Here is an 18,422-nt window from a genome sequence, read left to right as displayed (position 1 = left end):
TGATATTTAAAACTAAACGTTCATTTAAGAGTTATGCTTAAGTTAAAACATATGCATTCACAAGGATCAGTTTCAAGTGCAAATAGAATAGAAAGATTTATTCCTTCAACATTCATAAAATTATGTCGAACGTTTCTTTTCCTCCGGCTTTTCATTTTAAATGTCATTTAAACTAAGAAATTTAAAATATGTGTTCATTTTCCTGTGTTTCATTTTCATTTTAGGCGTCGGCTCAATTATTAAATTATGAAGAAAATTAAAAAAATAATGCAGAAAAAAGAAAAACTCTTCTAATTGCTTAATTATTAATTAATTGGAAGAAAATAATTAAATTATCAAGAGGCTTTATAAGCTTAATGCATAGAACTACTATTGAGAAAAATCTAAAATTTATTTTAAGGTAAATAATTTGTGAAAAATGCTTTAACTAAATACAAACCAAAAGTTTGCATGTACTTATACTATTTTTTAAAACATCGATTATTTAAATGCAATTATCCTTTCTTTTCTTCTAAAACTTTTAATTTTTTGGATTAAATTGTTAATGAGTTGAAAAAACAATGGAAATAATACAAAATATAACGGAGATGTTGACTTACACGTGCTGAAATTTGAAGGAAATTAGACTTGCACATTTAAGAAAAACAAACAATATTTGTAAAAAGGAAACAATTTTATTTATTTATTTTTAGTAAATCAAACTTAAAACTACTGAAAAATTAATTTTACGTTAAAAAATAGAATTTCAATGCATACATACTGTAACCATTATTACGTTTTTCAATTTGACTTTTAACAATAAAATCTTAATGCGAAGCACAATTGCATATTACTTATTAATTTGGCACTGATTGGTTTAAAATAACAGTTAAAAAAATATGCATGAAAAATGGGCGAATGATATGTTTACAGAGGAATGATTATTCTGTCATATAATTTACATACAGTGTTTACAAACCAATAGTGGCTTATTTCAGATAATAATCTCGTCTCTTGTTGGATCTCTTCTTATAGGTATAGTATTTAGTACTTAAAGATATAGTACTAGATATAGTACTTATAGATATAGTTATACATATAGTACTTATACTTTAGCAAAATTTAAAATAAAATGCATCAAACATAAAATAACTTTAGAATATAAAAAATTTGACTGGAGAAATTTGAACTTACTCAGTTAATCCTTTCGATGATTATTTTCCCCAGTGGTAATAAGATGGAATTTAAATTACAATTTTAGGTAGAAAAATACACTGTATTTTGATAAAGTTTGCGAAGAATTCTGCCGCAGTATTACACATTTATATATGTGCTTAATATTTTTAAAAGTAGTGGTAGTGAAAAAGATTATAAATTAAGCTTATAAATGCAAAAAATATATATAAAGCATACATTTTGCTACCACTTTAAAGATAGAAATAAAATTTTACGCCAAATGCGTAAAAGTTGGCAGGTATGTTACTACATTACAACAAATAGCATTTTATCGAAATTGTTGCTCGTACCCAGGATTGAAAGTCCATATATATAGACGGAAAAGTGCAAAAATTGGTAACAAATGAATTTCATTTTGTAATTTTTTTTCAGGAATAATAAAATTCTTTAATTACCAATTGTTTTTAACGAATACAATTTTTATATTGAATTGTTTATTGTTGAGAATAGATTATTCAAGCAAAGAGCTTGAAACATTCATAAAAGCAACTCCATTGCCTGCTTACCTCGTTGCTCAACCAAAACTGTTCAAAAATTCCAGATGAATGGGATAGGGGCCGCTTCGCGGCCCAGGTGCCCAGTAAAATCTGAACACTAGGACTAAGAGAATAGATTAACTCCTCCCGAATATTATCTAATATTGAAATAGTTCTCCCACCAGTATTTTCTCTTTTCCGTCACGCTTTCAGGCCTGCTCGTACCTCAATCTAGTAAAAGACTTTAGTTTCAATATAATATATTTATAAATCATTTGGGATAGCAGAAACAAGAGCAATTCAAAATAAATACAGGTCAAACAAGTGAAAAAATTCTTCAGTATGTGAAAAAGGTTTATTTGGGGGACTTGCAACTTATACTCACTGATTTAACCCTTTGAACTCAAAGACCTCTCTCTGCGTTCATGAATTATCTGCAACTCTGATTGTTAAAATTTTTAGAGTTTAGTAACTTTTTTCTCTCATGGTCTCTAGGTGTTATATGGTAACAAGGTAAACAGCGGGTTTTATATAATAAAATCTTAGTGGTAGCGTCCATTTTTTTATCTACAAAAAATACCTTGAGAGCTAAAAGGTAATAATAAATTATATGATAAGTATTGGATTGGTGGCTTAAAGGAAAAGTGTAATCCTCCCTATGAGGTTACCCGGATTCAAATCCCAGCGATGGTTGGTAGATGCGAATTCCGCAACTGGCTCGCACTGACCACGACAACTGTTGTAAAATACCACAGTAACTGACCTGCTGAAAAATATCCCTCGTGGTAGATGGATTATGGGTTAAAGTCTTCTTGCCATCAGGCTAACCGTAAGAGGTTTTAAGTGGTTTTTCTCTTATGTAACGCAAATGTGGGTCAGTTCCTTCAAAAAAGTTCGAAGTAAAGTGAATTTTACTCAATACTTGATCTAGGAGTTCCCTTGTCTTCTAGATTGGGTTCAAATTTACAAGGCTGAGGAGTCGGTTGTTCATCGACGATTTTTAAATAAAATGTAATTACTGAATTGAGAGACTTGCTAAAATTGCTTTAAAAAGGAGCAGCAAAAACAATTCTTAAGCAACTGTTGTTAAACAACATCAAATTCTTAAATCCGGTAAAAGACTTTACCTTTGATTTGATCTAACTTGTATAGACCATTTAGGGTATTTGAAACAACAACAACGATAGCTACGATTTCAACATAATTCTAAATAAAACACTTCGAACATGAGAGATAGCTTTAGAGGTAGAGATAGGAGAGGTAGAGCTTTGTAGATAGGTAGTCAACCTATCTACAACTCTACCTATCTACATAGGTAGGCTTTGTAGATAGGTAGAGCTTTGAGAGATAAAGATGTAAAAAGTTTCATTGGAACACTTACAGTTACCTCACTTAGTAATAAATACTCGATGGAGAATTTATTACTAAGTGAATTGCAACACAGTTCTTTTAAAAATCTGATTTTCATTACTGATTTGATTGTTCGCTTTGTTTACATCTAGGCATGATAAAACACTCAATTCATTAAGCAAACATAAATTTTTTTCCACATATTTAACCTGAGTTTTTTTTTTTTTTTTTTTACAAAAAAGTAAAATTTTTGTGCAGTTACAATTTTTCCTGCAACAAATGAATCAATGAAATATTAAACTCATGAACTTTTTTTTTTGCGAAATGAAATGTATGTGTTCTAATTAAATATTATATTCATAATGCATGAAATATATATTCATGGATTGTGAAAGAAGTGTTCGAAAGTTAGGTATAAAACAATATAAAGCCATAAAGCATTAGGATGTAGTTTCCAAGTGCCGCTGGCAGCTTCAGCTGTGGGTGAAGTTTTTAGTTTTCTGCTATCTCTGCTTTCACCAGGATTGATTTCTTTCCACGTTGCCACTGAAAAATAGAATAATTTATATCAGAAAAAGAAATTTATTACAAGCAGGGATGCCAACTTTCTACGATTTTTGTAAAAATTTATTTTAGTGGTGGTTATATTTATGTTTTAATGTATGACTTTTTATTCATTTAAACTTTCTCCCTACACCACTTACGTGTAGAGGATTCAAAAGTTCATATGAAATGTCATTTTGTTCCAACTATCTCATGGGCCGGGATAGCCTGGTCGGTAGGGCCCTGGGCCCATGTCCAAGAGGTCGTGGGTTCGATCCTCGCCGGCCGAAGACGGCCGGTGTAGTAAATGGTGACTGATGCACGTTAAATCAGCCGAGTCTCAAAGTCCTCCATGTTCCCATAACAAATCAATACCTCTGGGGGTACTGATCCAGGAGTTTCCTTGTCCTCTGGATTGGTTCAAAATTACAAGGCTACGGAGTTGAACATTAGTGGTCGTAAACTCATGAAATTGGGTCGGCTGTTCAACGACAGTTATAAAATAAAATAAAATAACTATCTCATGGTGAGTCTCACTCTCATCATAACTATCTCAAAATTACAAAATTTTGGAAAGCTTTGGATTTAAAATATCTACCGCTCCATCAAATATTTTGCCAAAAGCGTAGTAGTTGGCATACATAATTTTTACTTAAAATGAATGGATATTTTGTCTGTAAACCTATTTCCGCGAAATTCTATGTAAAAACTGTAGAATTTGTGTGTCAAGACTTTAAAAGACTCAATACTTGCTAATAAAAAAAATGTCAAAATGTATTATTTTTTAAATGCTAGGAGGTTCGCTCACCAACCACCCCCCGAGATTGAATCTTATTCATCATCCTTTCTTTTCCTTTTAAGTCTATATTCTCAGTAAAAAGAGAGAGAGAGAGAGAGAGAGATTAAGAGAGAGATGATTTTGTTTATAAAATTTATAATTTTATGCAAAAAAATTCTGCTTGTATGTTAATCGTAACGAGCTAAACGATTACCCAGATTTGAAAAATAATCAATTATATTTGAAAAAAAAAAAACATAGGAATATACGTTGTGTGACACTATAAAGTGAAATAATTGAAGAGAGTAATTTTACTCTTTAATGATATAAAATAATAGTCTTGCATCATTCACACAGTTCAAAAAATTGGATACTGTTTCTCTTTTAAGACATCTATATTTTTAAGAACTTCGACATGAAAATTTAAAATTTCGATGTAAATTTAAGATTTATGTCTGGAAATATCTAATCTGTCTCTCCTTTCGCATTATTTCTTTCATTTTATTTTATTTTTGCGTGAGAGTGAACTTATGAAAAGAATATTTTGAGTGAGATGAAAAATAATGCGCATCTTTTAAAATAAAAAATAAAAAAATAAAAATTATCCCACTCGAAATAGAGTTTATTTCCAAACAATTTGCAATTTCAGCAAGCGCTCATAGAAATTTCTTTTAAATTGAAAAATTAACTGATAGATACATATAGGTAAAAAAAATCTACATTTTTTAAATTTTGTCAACAATTAAAAAATCCATGTCATAGATAAAAATTCGGTCTTTATCTTTTCTACAAGAAAGGTCCCGAATTGAAGAAATTGGCGCATTATGGGTAATGGCGACTACCCATTAGAAATTTAAAAGTGTTGCCAGTTGTTTTGTGAGTAAAAATAACTCAGCTAAGATATTTCTTCTTGAAGAAAGCATGTTTTAACTACGATATATTTTAGCATTAGTGTATTTTTAGTGAAAAAAAAAGTATATTTTAACTAAGATATATTTCAGCATTAAGGTATTTTTTATTTAAATAAAGCATGTTTTAACTATGATATTTTTATTTAAAAAAAGCCCGTTTTAACTACTATATGTTTTAGCACTAAGGAATTTTTTATTTAAAGAAAGCTAGTTCTAATTAAGATATATTTTAGCATTAAGGTATTTTCATTGAAAAAAACATGTTTTAACTGAAATATGTTTTAAAAGTAAGATATTCTATTTTAGGAAAGCATGTTTTAACTACGATATATTTTAGCATTAGTGTATTTTTAGCGAAAAAAAAGCATATTTTAACTAAGATATATTTCAACACTATGGTAATTTTTTTAAAAATAAAGCATGTTTTAACTATGGTATTTTTATTTAAAAGAAGGATATTTTAAGAGAATTATTTTAGCATTAAGTAATTTTTTATTTATAAAAGAGCGTTTTAAGTACAATATTTTTTAGCAATAAGGTATTTTTATTTAAAGAAAGCAAGTTCTAATTAAGATATATTTTAGCACTAAGGTGTTTTCATTGAAAAAAACATGTTTTAACTGAGATATGTTTTAGAAGTAAGATATTCTATTTAAGGAAATTTTTTGTTAACTGAAGTATGTTTTAACACTAAAGTTTATTTAAATATTTTTATTTAGACCATGTTTCTCTTTTTCCTTCTATGCATTATTCGCTTTTGCATGGAGACGTTTAGGCGGCAAAGGCTAACTCTTACGTCGATGTAAGAATAGGTACTATGTAGTGTTTATCTATGTAGTTTAGATACAAAGAGAGAGCTTTCACTGTGGAATTTTAAGGCTTCAAAGATATTTCGTGGTACTTAACGCACCGATAACTTAGGGCTATTTGTCATAAATATTAGCCGATGTTGTGCTTTAAGCGTTATTTTGTTCTAGAAATTAACATTTCTGTTCACTCACTAGTGACGAGGAAAGTTTCTACCTAGAAAATTATACGATTTATCATGTAAATTGAACATCTTTTAAAATGAGACAATATAGAGTAACATACCTAAACTGTAAATCATATTTACTTATTAGAAACATAATTTTTTTAATCATATACAGGGAAATATATGATGAAATATAAATTTATTTATACCATTTGCGTTTTTTTGTTTTTCAATTTAAGCTAGCAACCAGTATAAGATCGTTAATTTTGTCATACCGAATAAAATATATTGACTTACACGTTTTCTACAATGAGTTTTCTACAAGTCGCCGGTTATACTAAAATTAGGAATGCATGCATTTTGATAATTGTAGACAAAAACTGCAAGATAATTATAATTTATCTTTACTTATTATTGGGGGTTAATCAACCCCTGCTGGCCATCGTATCGTATTTTTTTCGTATCGTTTCGCGACCTGAGTTCCCTCAAAATTATCAAGACTTAGTAGTCTTTAGGTAATGTCTTGTATTATTATTATTTCTTTTTAAATATTATGCTCGTGCATAGAATAAACGCTTAATTTTTCCATAGAGCTCGGAGAATAAACTTGTATGTACTAAAGTTATTGAAAAAAAGTAAAATATACAATAGTTGAATAGGCTCAATATTCTATAAAATTGTGCTGATGTTACCTAATAAGAAGTCTGTAGAGATATTCGTATTCTTCAACAACAACAAAGAAATCATTTAGATCAAGGAAACTTACTTCAACAGTAAATATTATTATATGGAAGCTTGATATTACACACGTTAAGCATAAGAAATCAAAATTTAACACAATTTATAAAATAAATATCTTTATGTTAGTTTGTTTATAAAGAAAGTAAACACTTTGATACTATGAATGGCACTTACTTCTTATGCTCTCAAGCTTTTTTTTGTTAGCATTACGCGTTAGATTTGTAAAATGAAAAGAAAAAAAACACGTTACATTTGGTAATGGTAGTGAAATAATTTCCCTTTGTGTTTGTTTAATTAAAAGAACTCAAACATCCAATTGCCCTTCGAATTCCGCAGAGATATTCTTACATGCCAATGTCAAATCGAATATCAGCGTGCTTTTTATTGACTTATTTCTTTAAATACACAAACAGAGGTTGAATAAGGAAAAACTTTTATGCCTACTCTAGGTAAACAATCTTTTTTTTTTTGCATCAAATGTTTCGGAAGATTTTACATGGCAAAACTGATGACGCAGTTTGAGAGATCATACTTGAAGCTCATAGAAAATGTGCAGTTTTTATCCATGAAATATTTGGGTTGACCAAAATAACTTTTTTTTACCGGCGATTTTATAGTCTCTTTATAGGATTACAATATTATAATTAGAATTTTTTAATCATGGTGGTATTTGAAAGGAAAAAAGTTTTGAACTTTATGCGCTCATTTTGGCTGATGCAAAAAAAGAACACCATTTTTAAATGTTTCAATTTTGATCTTTCAAGTTGTGCTAACAGTTATGCTATGTGAAATCCTTCAAAACATTCTCTGATAAGAGAAAAATTGTTTGCATGGAATTAGCATAGGAGTGTTTTCAATATTTTGATCAACACTGTGTTTTAATTATCTGTATTTTACTACTTGTTTTTTGAATGACTGACAAAAGGAATACAATTCTACTTACACATCTAAGTTTGTATAATTTATCCAAATACGGAAAAAAAAGAAGTGGCGAAAACTGTATAATTCCGATTTCTTGTGATGTGATTCCCTAAACTCCATCCATTGGAATTTCATTAAGTAACATACAGTTAACATTTAATCAGTTGCTTAAATTTTCTTTTCATTCCACAGTTTAGGCATAATTGTTACCATCAGGAAGAAAAGAAATTAAGACGATTTCTAGAGATTATGTTAGCTTTAATAATCATGAATTTTTGAGTTACTGAAATTCACTATTATGCCACTTTTAACCTTCATTCACATAGATCTGCTTTTGTTATCAAAACTTTTCATCAGAAAACTTACCACCAGGACGGCCGGGGAAATCTTTGTATGATATGGGTGTTCTTTGCGTTGTAAGGAACCACCACTCATCATATCCTAATGTTGTACTTTTTAACAGCATTCTGGAATGATTCCATCTCTCAATCGAGCTGTTTCGTGGAACAAAAGTGTCATCTGTTACTGTATGAAAATCCTGAGCTTCATCCATAAAATGCGTAGCTTCACTTACAGTTGAATTTTCCTTTAGATCTGGAATAAAGTTTGATTAGTTTTTTGAATGCATCAATAGAAATAATAAAATGTGGCTTGTTTCAATTTTCATCTACAATTTCGTAGTATTCTGGGTATTCCAATGGTTTAAACAGCCTTTTACCTCTCCATCCTGTGATACTTAGTCTAGTAGTAGTTTCGATCATGAATTAAAGGAAAAAATTAAGAGAAAAGATTGGCTTACAAGACTACAATATGGATGCAAGAAAACAATTGGTAATTGTGCTGTGACTGCACCATCAGTAGTTATTATTTTATTTTATTTTATCCGTCGTTGAACAACCAATCCAGAAGACAAGGAAACTTCTGGATTAGTTCCCCCAGATGTATTGATTTGTTATAGGAACATGGAGGACTTTGCAACTCGACAGATTTAACGTGCATCAGTCACCATTTACTACGCGGGGAGTCTTCGGCTGGCGGCGATCGAACCTACGAACTCTTGAGCATGGACCCCGTGCCCTACCAAGCAGGCTATCCCGGCCTTACCAGTAATTATTAGAGTATGATGATTAGAATCGACGGTAGTACCAATGAGCGTGACTGCAGTGCCTATAAAATCATCAATTTATAGTCGATTGCAGCGCCATGGACATGCAGTGATAAAATAGTGAAATAGTTTGACCCTGGGGTAGGCTTTTTTTTCAAAAATCTAGTAATTGCGTGATTATCTTCTGCTATCAACTTTCTACGCTTTGTGGGAATATGTGGTCTAGTGGTAGCTGATTTTAAGCTTTAATGTGTGATTCCTTGATTTAGTTATTTTCCACCCTACTACATGTGAATGATTTAAACATTAATATAGAATGTCACTTTCTTCTCTTTTTGTGTGGTTTGGTTCTTAAAATGTTTTTAAAACTAATCAAAGCTCTGAATTCGATTTCTGATTGTCTGAAACGCTATAAAACATTTTAGAAAAAGCTTTAAATTTGGCGGTTTTTAAGTGGAGTAGAAATCTAAGTCACAGCTTTGCGAGGGGCTTTAACTTATTCGTTTGAGTGATTTTTATTAAGAACGTGCTTATAGAAAAAATATAATGAAAAATGGGTTGGACGACTTTCTGACTCGACTCCCCCTAGAGATTTAAACCTTAGAGGAGTATCTCTAATATCTCCTATCCCTATCCCATCCCGATATCTATCCCTAATAACTCCTCTAAGGTTTAAATCACGAGCTTCACGGGTGCACAAAGAGACGTCATAGTTGGTAGTTCGTAGCTGTGGTTTGTTAGATAGATTTAATTTGCATGTATAATGATGGTGGATAAAAATATTCAAAATACAAATTAATTAAATCAATGATAAAATGATAAAGCATAACACTCTAAATGTTCAAAGAAATACGACAATAAATCAGGAGTTATTGGCTTTTATGAGTCAGCAATGCCAGTGCAGCCAACATTCTACGCATTTTAGGAAAACTAAGTTGAGTTTACTTCTTAATATATCAGGGCTGTCCAACTGGCGGCCCGCGGGCCACATTCGGCCCGCCAACACATATTGTGCGGCCCACCAACTTCTTATTCAGGCTGATCGGCCTCTGTTTTCCCATTAAAATGTAAGCATATTGTTTTATAAACCTTCTGTTCCATTGTTTTATAATTAATAATTCAACTATTAATTGTTATTGTATAAGATGTTATCGGTCAACTTTTTCAAACTGCGGCCCGCCAGGTGATCAGTGACCGGAATTCTGGCCCGTGAGATCTTTGCAGTTGGACAGCCCTGTAATATATTATCCTTTGCTTCGCAAATTTGATTTAAAATTATTTTTCGAACCATAACAAGGAAATAATTCAAAAGATTATGTGAAACACCACTTGATTAACGTTTTCGTGCGATACGTTTCGATAAATTGGGTTCTTGAACTTCAAAAAGAAGGAGATCTCCCATACCCACACATGTGACATATGACGTCAGCGCCGACTTATCTTTATCAGCAAAATGGCGTATAACTTGACGCGCTTGGTTTACTCGAAATATAATGGAAAGAACAGTTGCTAACGTAAACAAATGGCACGTTTCAACAACCAATCAGAGATCGAGATACCCACATTACGTCACTTCCAGGTATCCCATTCTACTACTCTTAAAAATAATTTGCCTAAACCGTAGCCAATGGCAGTCCTGTCAAAGTCATTGAAGCTAATTTCTCCCATTTCAGCGAGAATCTTTTATTTAAGGAAAAAAGTAGTAGGAATAATTATACCTTATAATCTTATCTTTTATTTCAAAAATGTAATGAATTTGACTGCCAGCATATTTAAAAAGATTTAAGTAAATTTAAATAAATATCTAAATTCTAAGTCTGCGCTGTGAAAATTACGTCTTAATGCATTATCGTCTTTTTCCTACCTCGCTTTATGTCGAAGAGAAGTGGGGACCAGGATTTTATTTTATTTTATAACCGTCGTTGAACAGCCGACCCAATTTCATGGGTTTACGACTACTTACGTTCAACTCCGTAGCCTTGTAATTTTGAACCAATCCAGAAGACAAGGAAACTCCTGGATCAGTACCCCCAGAGGTATTGATTTGCTGTGGGAACATGGAGGACTTTGAGACTCGACAGATTTAACGTGCATCTGTCACCATTTACTTCGGCCGGCGAGGATCGAACCCACGACCTCTTGGATATGGGCCCAGCGCCCTACCGACCAGGCTATCCCGGCCTTGGGGACCAGGATTTTAAAAAAATCCTGGTTAGGAATATATTATTAAATTGCATAAAAATTGCAGCTTGTGGAGAGAAACTGATTGCAAATTTGAAGTCTGCGAAGCAAAAATATCTAAGATTCGTTCGAAAATCTCACGCAACAGGAGAAAAAATAATTACCGCTCAATGTTATTGAAATGTGCATAACTTACTTTTTATCAGAATAATTAAGAGTTCAACCGCTTATGTTTAGAGATCTTTTAAAACCTTAACTCGCTAATGAAAATGCATTATCAATTGATAAATCACAAAAAAAAAATATATTTAGCCCTTAAGCATTTACAAGGATATAAAATTTAAAGCATTTATTATGTACGGGAAACAATTTCCGTAATTTTCACTGTTCTAGTGTGACATAAATAAATTATGACAACAAAAACTGTTTGAGCGAAAGATAAACAATTCGGTATAGTTAGAAATATCGTTTTTCGAACGATGCACTTTGATTATAATATGTTAAAATTATCTATTTTTAAATTCAGTAGGAGTTATTTTTTCCGTTAAATTTAAACAATAACGATAAATACTTTAATCATAAATTTGTTTTCAAAAGATAATCATAACTAGTATAACAAATTTAGAAACATGTTAAATTATTTGATTTTAGGTAGAAAAGTCACAGTTTTATTTTAAATTAATCAAATTGCTCATAAAAAATTGAAAAACTGAGACAATATTTTAAATCGTATCATGTTTTTAAATGTAATTGCGAAAGCTCTTGGGCATAAAGGCATCTAGCATCATTTTCCAAAAGCTATAAGCAAAGCTTGCGCTCACTATGTTCAGGTTGCTACTAGAACGCAGCGGTATTGCACCTAACTGCAAGCACTTATCAGGATTCTGAATGTTTTTTTTTTTTAGTAAAAATTTGTGTTAAAGCTGCTTTACAGTTAGCATAGAGCTATCATTTGTATAAACTATTAAAATTGGGGCCGGGATATCCTGGTTGGTAGGGCACTGGGCCCATGTCGAAGAGGTCGTAGGTTTGATCCCCGCCGTCCAAAGACTCTAGGCGTAGTAAATAGTGACTGATGCACGTTAAATCTGTTAAGTCCCAAAATCCTCCGTGTTTCCATAACAAATCATATATCTGGGGATACTGATCAAGGAGTTTCCTTGTCTTCTGTATTGGTTCAAAGCTACGGAGTTGAGCATCAGTAGTCGTAAACCCAAAATTGGGTTTACGACTATCCATCGTAAACCCAATTTTCTATATTGGTTTTACGATGGACGACAATCTATCCATCTATATATATATATATATATATATATATATATATATATATATATATATATATATATATATATATATATATAGATAGATAGATAGATAGATAGATAGATAAACTAATAAAATTCTTACAAAGGAATGAAAAAATACTTTTTTCTTACTTCAAAAATTTCAAAATACTTAAAAAGTTATTTACATGTAGAATGTAGAACTTACATGTATGTTTCTTTAGAGTTTAAATACGAAATGTTTGGCTTTGAGTCCAGATCAATCATCGTTCGGAAAATATATTATACAAATAAAAAATGCCTCTCATTCAAATATTTGAGCAATTCAAATATAAGGATAAAATTAAAAGCGTGAAGAGTAGGAACCGAGGAATCATTTTCAAAATGATAAAATCAAGGAAATGAAGATTAAGGAAAAAAATTGCTTGAATACGTGGAACAATTGCTTTTAGAATATATATATATGCCTGACAAGTGCCACGTTTTTTGTAAAATATAGAGTGGTAGAGATTTAAAAATCAAAACTTTCAGAAATTTCATTAATTTTATTAACATTTTAATAGAATCACCACATTTAAGCTAAAACTAAGTGGCGTTTTATATGAATTCTAAAATCATTTATACGTAGTGGTGCCTAAATTAATTTTAAATGAATAAAAAAAACATTGAACATTAACCTAGCCCCCACTAAAAAACATTTTTACGAAAAGCGTAGAAAGTTTATATATACAGAAATAGTATGTTTTTTCGATTTCTATAAACCTTAATTATTGTAATTACTAGTGGATTTCTTCTAAGATAGAAGTTATTTTATTTTTTAAATAGCATTCATATTAGTGCCTGCTTACCTACCTCAATGCTCAATCAAAACCGTGTTAAAATTACAGATGAATGGGATAGGGGTTGCTTCGCGGCCCAGGTGCCCAATCCAGGACTAGGATTGATATTAGTCGTCCTGTTACTTAACCTTTACACTCCGATGTCGCCTCTGAGATGCAATCAACAGTCACCACTCTAACATTAAATTTTGTCATATTTTAATGACTTGTAACCACACTGTGTTAAGCATTTGGATAAAAATACTGTATTATGTATTTTAAATGATTTATAGCTCATATGAGTTTAAACAGCATCTTAAAGCACTCGGAGTCTGAAAGGAAAATTTATCTTTTCATTAGCGTTTTGTAACATTTGTATTTGACAAAACGAAATACATTTAGTGACAGCTTGGACTAGGATTCATATGTAACTAGACACCCTAAGCTGCCCATTTCCCAATATCCATAAATGTCAATTTAGAAATCAGTTGAGTGATTTATTGTCAAAGGAACTTTCATCCTTATTTCATAGCTATTAACTTGTACAGTCATCGAAAAAGATATTTTAATTGAGGAAGTAAAACTATACTTCAGGTATAAACCGTACTTCTAATAATAAAGCTATTCTCCAACAATTAACTTTTTGATTATAATGATAATTATAAATGAGTTTGACCACCACTACATATAAATAATTATAATAAATATATAAAAGCATAATAATCCTTGCGGAAGCGATTTTCAACGGGATCAAAAAATAAATATATTTTTGAGTCAGATTGTTTTTCATTTATTGTTTTACAACCACGCTGAAAATCTATTCTCGGAAAGAGTGAAAGTTGGCAGGTATGATATATGAACTAATAAATCATTAACAGGTAGATTTTAAATCAAATTTACTTAACAAAGAATCATACACTGAAACATAAACATTGCAACACCTAAAAGGACTTTTCTCGCAAAACGTAGTAAGTTGGTAACTCTGGCATACCTGCCAACTTTTACGCATTTGGCGTAAAATTTCATTTTCATATTTAAAGTGGTAGTAAATATATGCTATTTTTTCTTTTATAAACTTAATTTTTAAATGATTTTGATCACCACTATTCTTAAAAGAATTAAGCACAAATATTAATGTGTGTTTCTATCATGGTTGCCAACTCTCGATTTTTGGTGCTAAGCACCACCTCTTCCCCCCATCTCCATTCCACCTCACTACTCCTCATCATCGAATTACTACTACAGATGGATCGGTTAATGCCGCTTCGCGGCAGCGCACCGAGATTTATGTGATTTCTACCATTCATGGTTGCCAGCTTAAGTTTTTTCAAATGCAACGTATTTTTTGCTTAAAATTGAAATTTTAATTCCATTTTAATACCACTGGGAAAAAAGATAATGGAAAGGATTAAAAGTTGGCAGGTATGTAATTGGAATAACCTGAGTATTGCTACCACTTTAAATATGAAAATAAAATTTTCCGGAAAATCCGGAAGAGTTGGCAGGTATGACAGAGATGCCAACTTGCTCCAGACAGGAAATATATATTTAAAAGTGGTAGTTTATCAAAAGAGATTAGTGGTTTAATAAATTCAATTTAGTAGATTTTTATCCACCACTATTTCTAAATAATTCGTAGGCTTATATAATTCGCCACTTCATATATAGTAGTTATTACATGCAATGCCTTTTAAAAAGCAAGCAAAAATTGTCAAATATTTGCAAAATTTACTTTTTAGTTATTTACTGTTTTTTTAAAATTATTTTGGCGTGTCCGGAACAGTTGGCATCTTTAAATATAGCCTCTTTGCATGGAACAAAAGCGCAGTATATCAAAATTGTTCACCAAAAGAAAAGATAATGTTCCAAAGTGTGTTTTTTTACAGAAAAAAAAAGTTGATTTTTCTGTCCGTTTTTTTTTCTCCAAAAAATCTATGCGTTAATGGGTTAATAGACTTTTATTATTTTTTTGGTCACCAAAGTTTACATTTTTATGCTTACGTATCATCACTGTCGGTTTTAGATGAGTTATTTTATTCGCGCTCTGTGTTGACTTTTCTTTATGTAAATATAAAATAATTTCGTGTTAAAATATTTGGAAATATCTGCTATCTACATTATTATGTAGTTGTTAAAAAAACTAATCTCCCGCTAGGAACTTCAATTTCATTATAATACTGAAATTATTTAGTCAATTCAACTAAGAGGATCGTTACTTTATGTTGCTGTGAAATTATGACATACTCAGGAAGTTTGTAAATTAAATATTGAAGCATATATTCTTTTCAAAATGAAGATAGATACTATGTATATATCTAGGCTAATTAACAACCAATAAAAATAAAAGCATAACCTAGACATCCTAAAGGAAATTAATTTAACGACCGGCGACTCTTCCTGAACTGGATGAAAACAAGGTTACGCATGCAAATTACTGTTTTACTTCTTGGTTTTGTTAATCAAGATCATAAGTGACACACAACCCCATTTTATTTTGTTTAAAAAATTCAAACGTAAGTGTTACATATTTTGTTAAAATCAATGAAACAAAAACGCCATTTATCCACAGTTATTATAGATAGACACTCAATTTAACGGTACTTTTAAACTCATGATACAATTTAAAGGTACTTTTAAACACATGATACAATTTAAGGGTACTTTTAAACACATGATACAATTTAAAGGTACTTTTAAACACATGATACAATTTAAAGGTACTTTTAAACACATGGTACAATTTAAAGGTACTTTTAAACACGATGCATTTTAAAGGTACTTTTAACACATGATAAAATTTAAAGGCACTTAGCCGATTGCAAGTAAATTCAAAATTCTTTCGTTTAATCTAATTTTATTTCATTTTTTGAGGCGACAGGAATTTTTTGAAAATATTTTTTTAAAACAATATTGAATTTACTCGCGCTCGGCTACTGAAAGTATAGATGTAAAAACTAAGATTTAAACTGGCTATTAATTATCTGATTAAAATTAAAACTTGGTGTAAAAACTTTAATTTAAATCTTTATTTAATTCTGATTGAATTTAACTTACCGCCCGGCGATTTTCTGAAACAAGATATTAACAAGGTTACACAAATTGAAGTGTTAACATCTTGGTTACGTAAATCCTCATCACATGAGATGAATAATTCCAATATTTTTATTTTGTTTTGTTCTAGAAACTTCAAACCTAAGAACACATCTTTTGTTGAAATCAATAAAACAACAGCGCCATTAATGCAGAATTTAAGGCGCTTTTCTATTAGTCCTGTGCAAGTAAATTTTATTTAAGTTTATTTTCTGGAGGGTAAAGTCCATTTTTTTAATAAAAATTTAAAAAAAAAAATGAATTTACTTACGTTCGGCTAACGGGAAAATACATATTTAAAATCCGAGATTAAATGTATGCTTATAATAATATAACTAAAATTCAAGCCTAATGTAAACATTTTTGCATTTTTTTTTTTAAATCCTCATTTACCGGATTTAAGTTAACAGTCGACGACTCTTTGGAACAAAATATAGAAAAGCTTACACACTCCAGTTGAAGTGTTAACATCTTAGTAACTTAAATCATCATCACAAGTGATAAATAATCCCAGTTTATTTTTATTTCCAAAAACTTCACATCTTTTGAATGAAATTAGTGACTTGATGAATTGATTGAAATAAAAAAAACAAGAATGCTATTAATTCAAACATTAAGGCACTTTTCCGTTTGCCGTCTGCAAGTAAATTTTATCTTCTGGGATATGACGGCAATCTTTTAATTAAAAAATTAAATTGGCTAGCGGAAAAGTAATGATTTAAAATCTAAGATTTAAATTGGCTATAAATTTATGCCAATAATAATGAAACTAAAATTAAAGCCTAATGTATACATTTTCGCAAAAATTCCTATCTAACTCTCATTGAATTTTACTTACTGATCGATGATTTTTCCGGAACAAGATATTAACAAGGAAGGATACATACGCAAATTGAAGTGTTAATTTCGTGGTTATGAAAATCATCACCACAAGTGGTAAACAACCTTAGTTTTTTTTTGTTCAAAAATCTTACAACTTCAGTTTCACATTTTTTGTTGGAATCAATAAGACAACAGAGACATTAATCCAAAAATTAAAGCACTTTTCCGTTAACCAGGCGCAAATAAATTTTATTTAATTCTATTTACTAAAAGGTGACATAAATTTATTTTTTAAAATTCTTTTAAAAAAATTTCATTTATTTACATCTGGCTAACGAAAAAACACATATTTAAAATCTAATATTTAAATTAGCTATAAACCTGTGCTAATAATAATATAACTAAAATCAAAGCCAAATGTAAACATTTTTGCAAACAATTCTTATAAAATCATCATTGAATTTAACTTACCGACCGGCGATTCTCTGGAACAAGATATAAACAAGCTTACACACACACATTGAAGTGTTAACTTCTTTGAAACGGAAATCATCATCACAGGTGATAAATAATCACAGTTTTTTTTGTTCAAAAAACTTTTAAGAAAAAGTTTCACATCTTTTGTTAAAATCAATAAAACATCATAGCCATAAATCCGTAGTTTATCCGAGCTCGAAGAAGATCCTGTTATCAACACATGATGCTTCGGTTTGTTTTGCCTTTGTATGCTTCCGGCCTTGACAGAACACTTTCACTCTTAAAAAAAAAATTTATAAAAACTTCATGAGGCTACGCACGAAAAAAGAAACAGGTTTTGCCTCTTCCCCCTCCTTTATCCTTAATATAATCTGCTGTAGGGTTTTTTTCGTACATGAACTGTGACAACGGAATTCCTATTTGGAGTCCTTTGATACTAGCTGTAATTTAAATATTTATTCTTTTTTCCTGAGTTATGGCATCTAAATAACTTCATGGAAGAAAAATATGCGAGTAAACATAATCACTTATGGAGGCATGCTTCGGTGGTAATTGATGTTGAAAAGATTATAGAATTTTTATAATGAAATTTATAAATTATTTATTACGTATTTTCGAAAATATTAAGAACGTGCATAATACTTAGTTAGAAAAGTGTTGTTATTGTAATGAACTGCGTGTCGTTTTAGAGTGATGTTGGTTCACACTTGTTTCACAACTATTGCAAAATATTTCTAT

General features: G+C 30.5%; 1 protein-coding gene across 1 annotated transcript; it reads right to left on the bottom strand.

Moving 5' to 3' along the window:
* Positions 1-3,138: 3,138 nt before the first annotated feature.
* LOC107446158 (uncharacterized) lies at positions 3,139-17,958 on the bottom strand. The gene is made up of 3 exons (XM_016060728.4): positions 17,679-17,958; positions 8,275-8,502; positions 3,139-3,587 (listed from the first exon to the last, which is right to left on the bottom strand). The coding sequence occupies exons 1-3, from the start codon at positions 17,761-17,763 to the stop codon at positions 3,421-3,423; spliced, it is 480 nt and encodes a 159-aa protein (XP_015916214.1). The 5' UTR covers positions 17,764-17,958; the 3' UTR covers positions 3,139-3,420.
* Between the last annotated feature and the right edge of the window lie 464 nt (positions 17,959-18,422).

This window comes from Parasteatoda tepidariorum, chromosome 5 (genome assembly GCF_982258835.1).
Source record: "Parasteatoda tepidariorum strain Cologne lab strain chromosome 5, Ptep-v5.0, whole genome shotgun sequence".
NCBI lineage: Eukaryota > Metazoa > Arthropoda > Arachnida > Araneae > Theridiidae > Parasteatoda > Parasteatoda tepidariorum.
The sequence above is the reverse complement of the archived record's forward strand: the minus strand, read 5'-3'. Positions and strand labels throughout refer to the sequence as shown.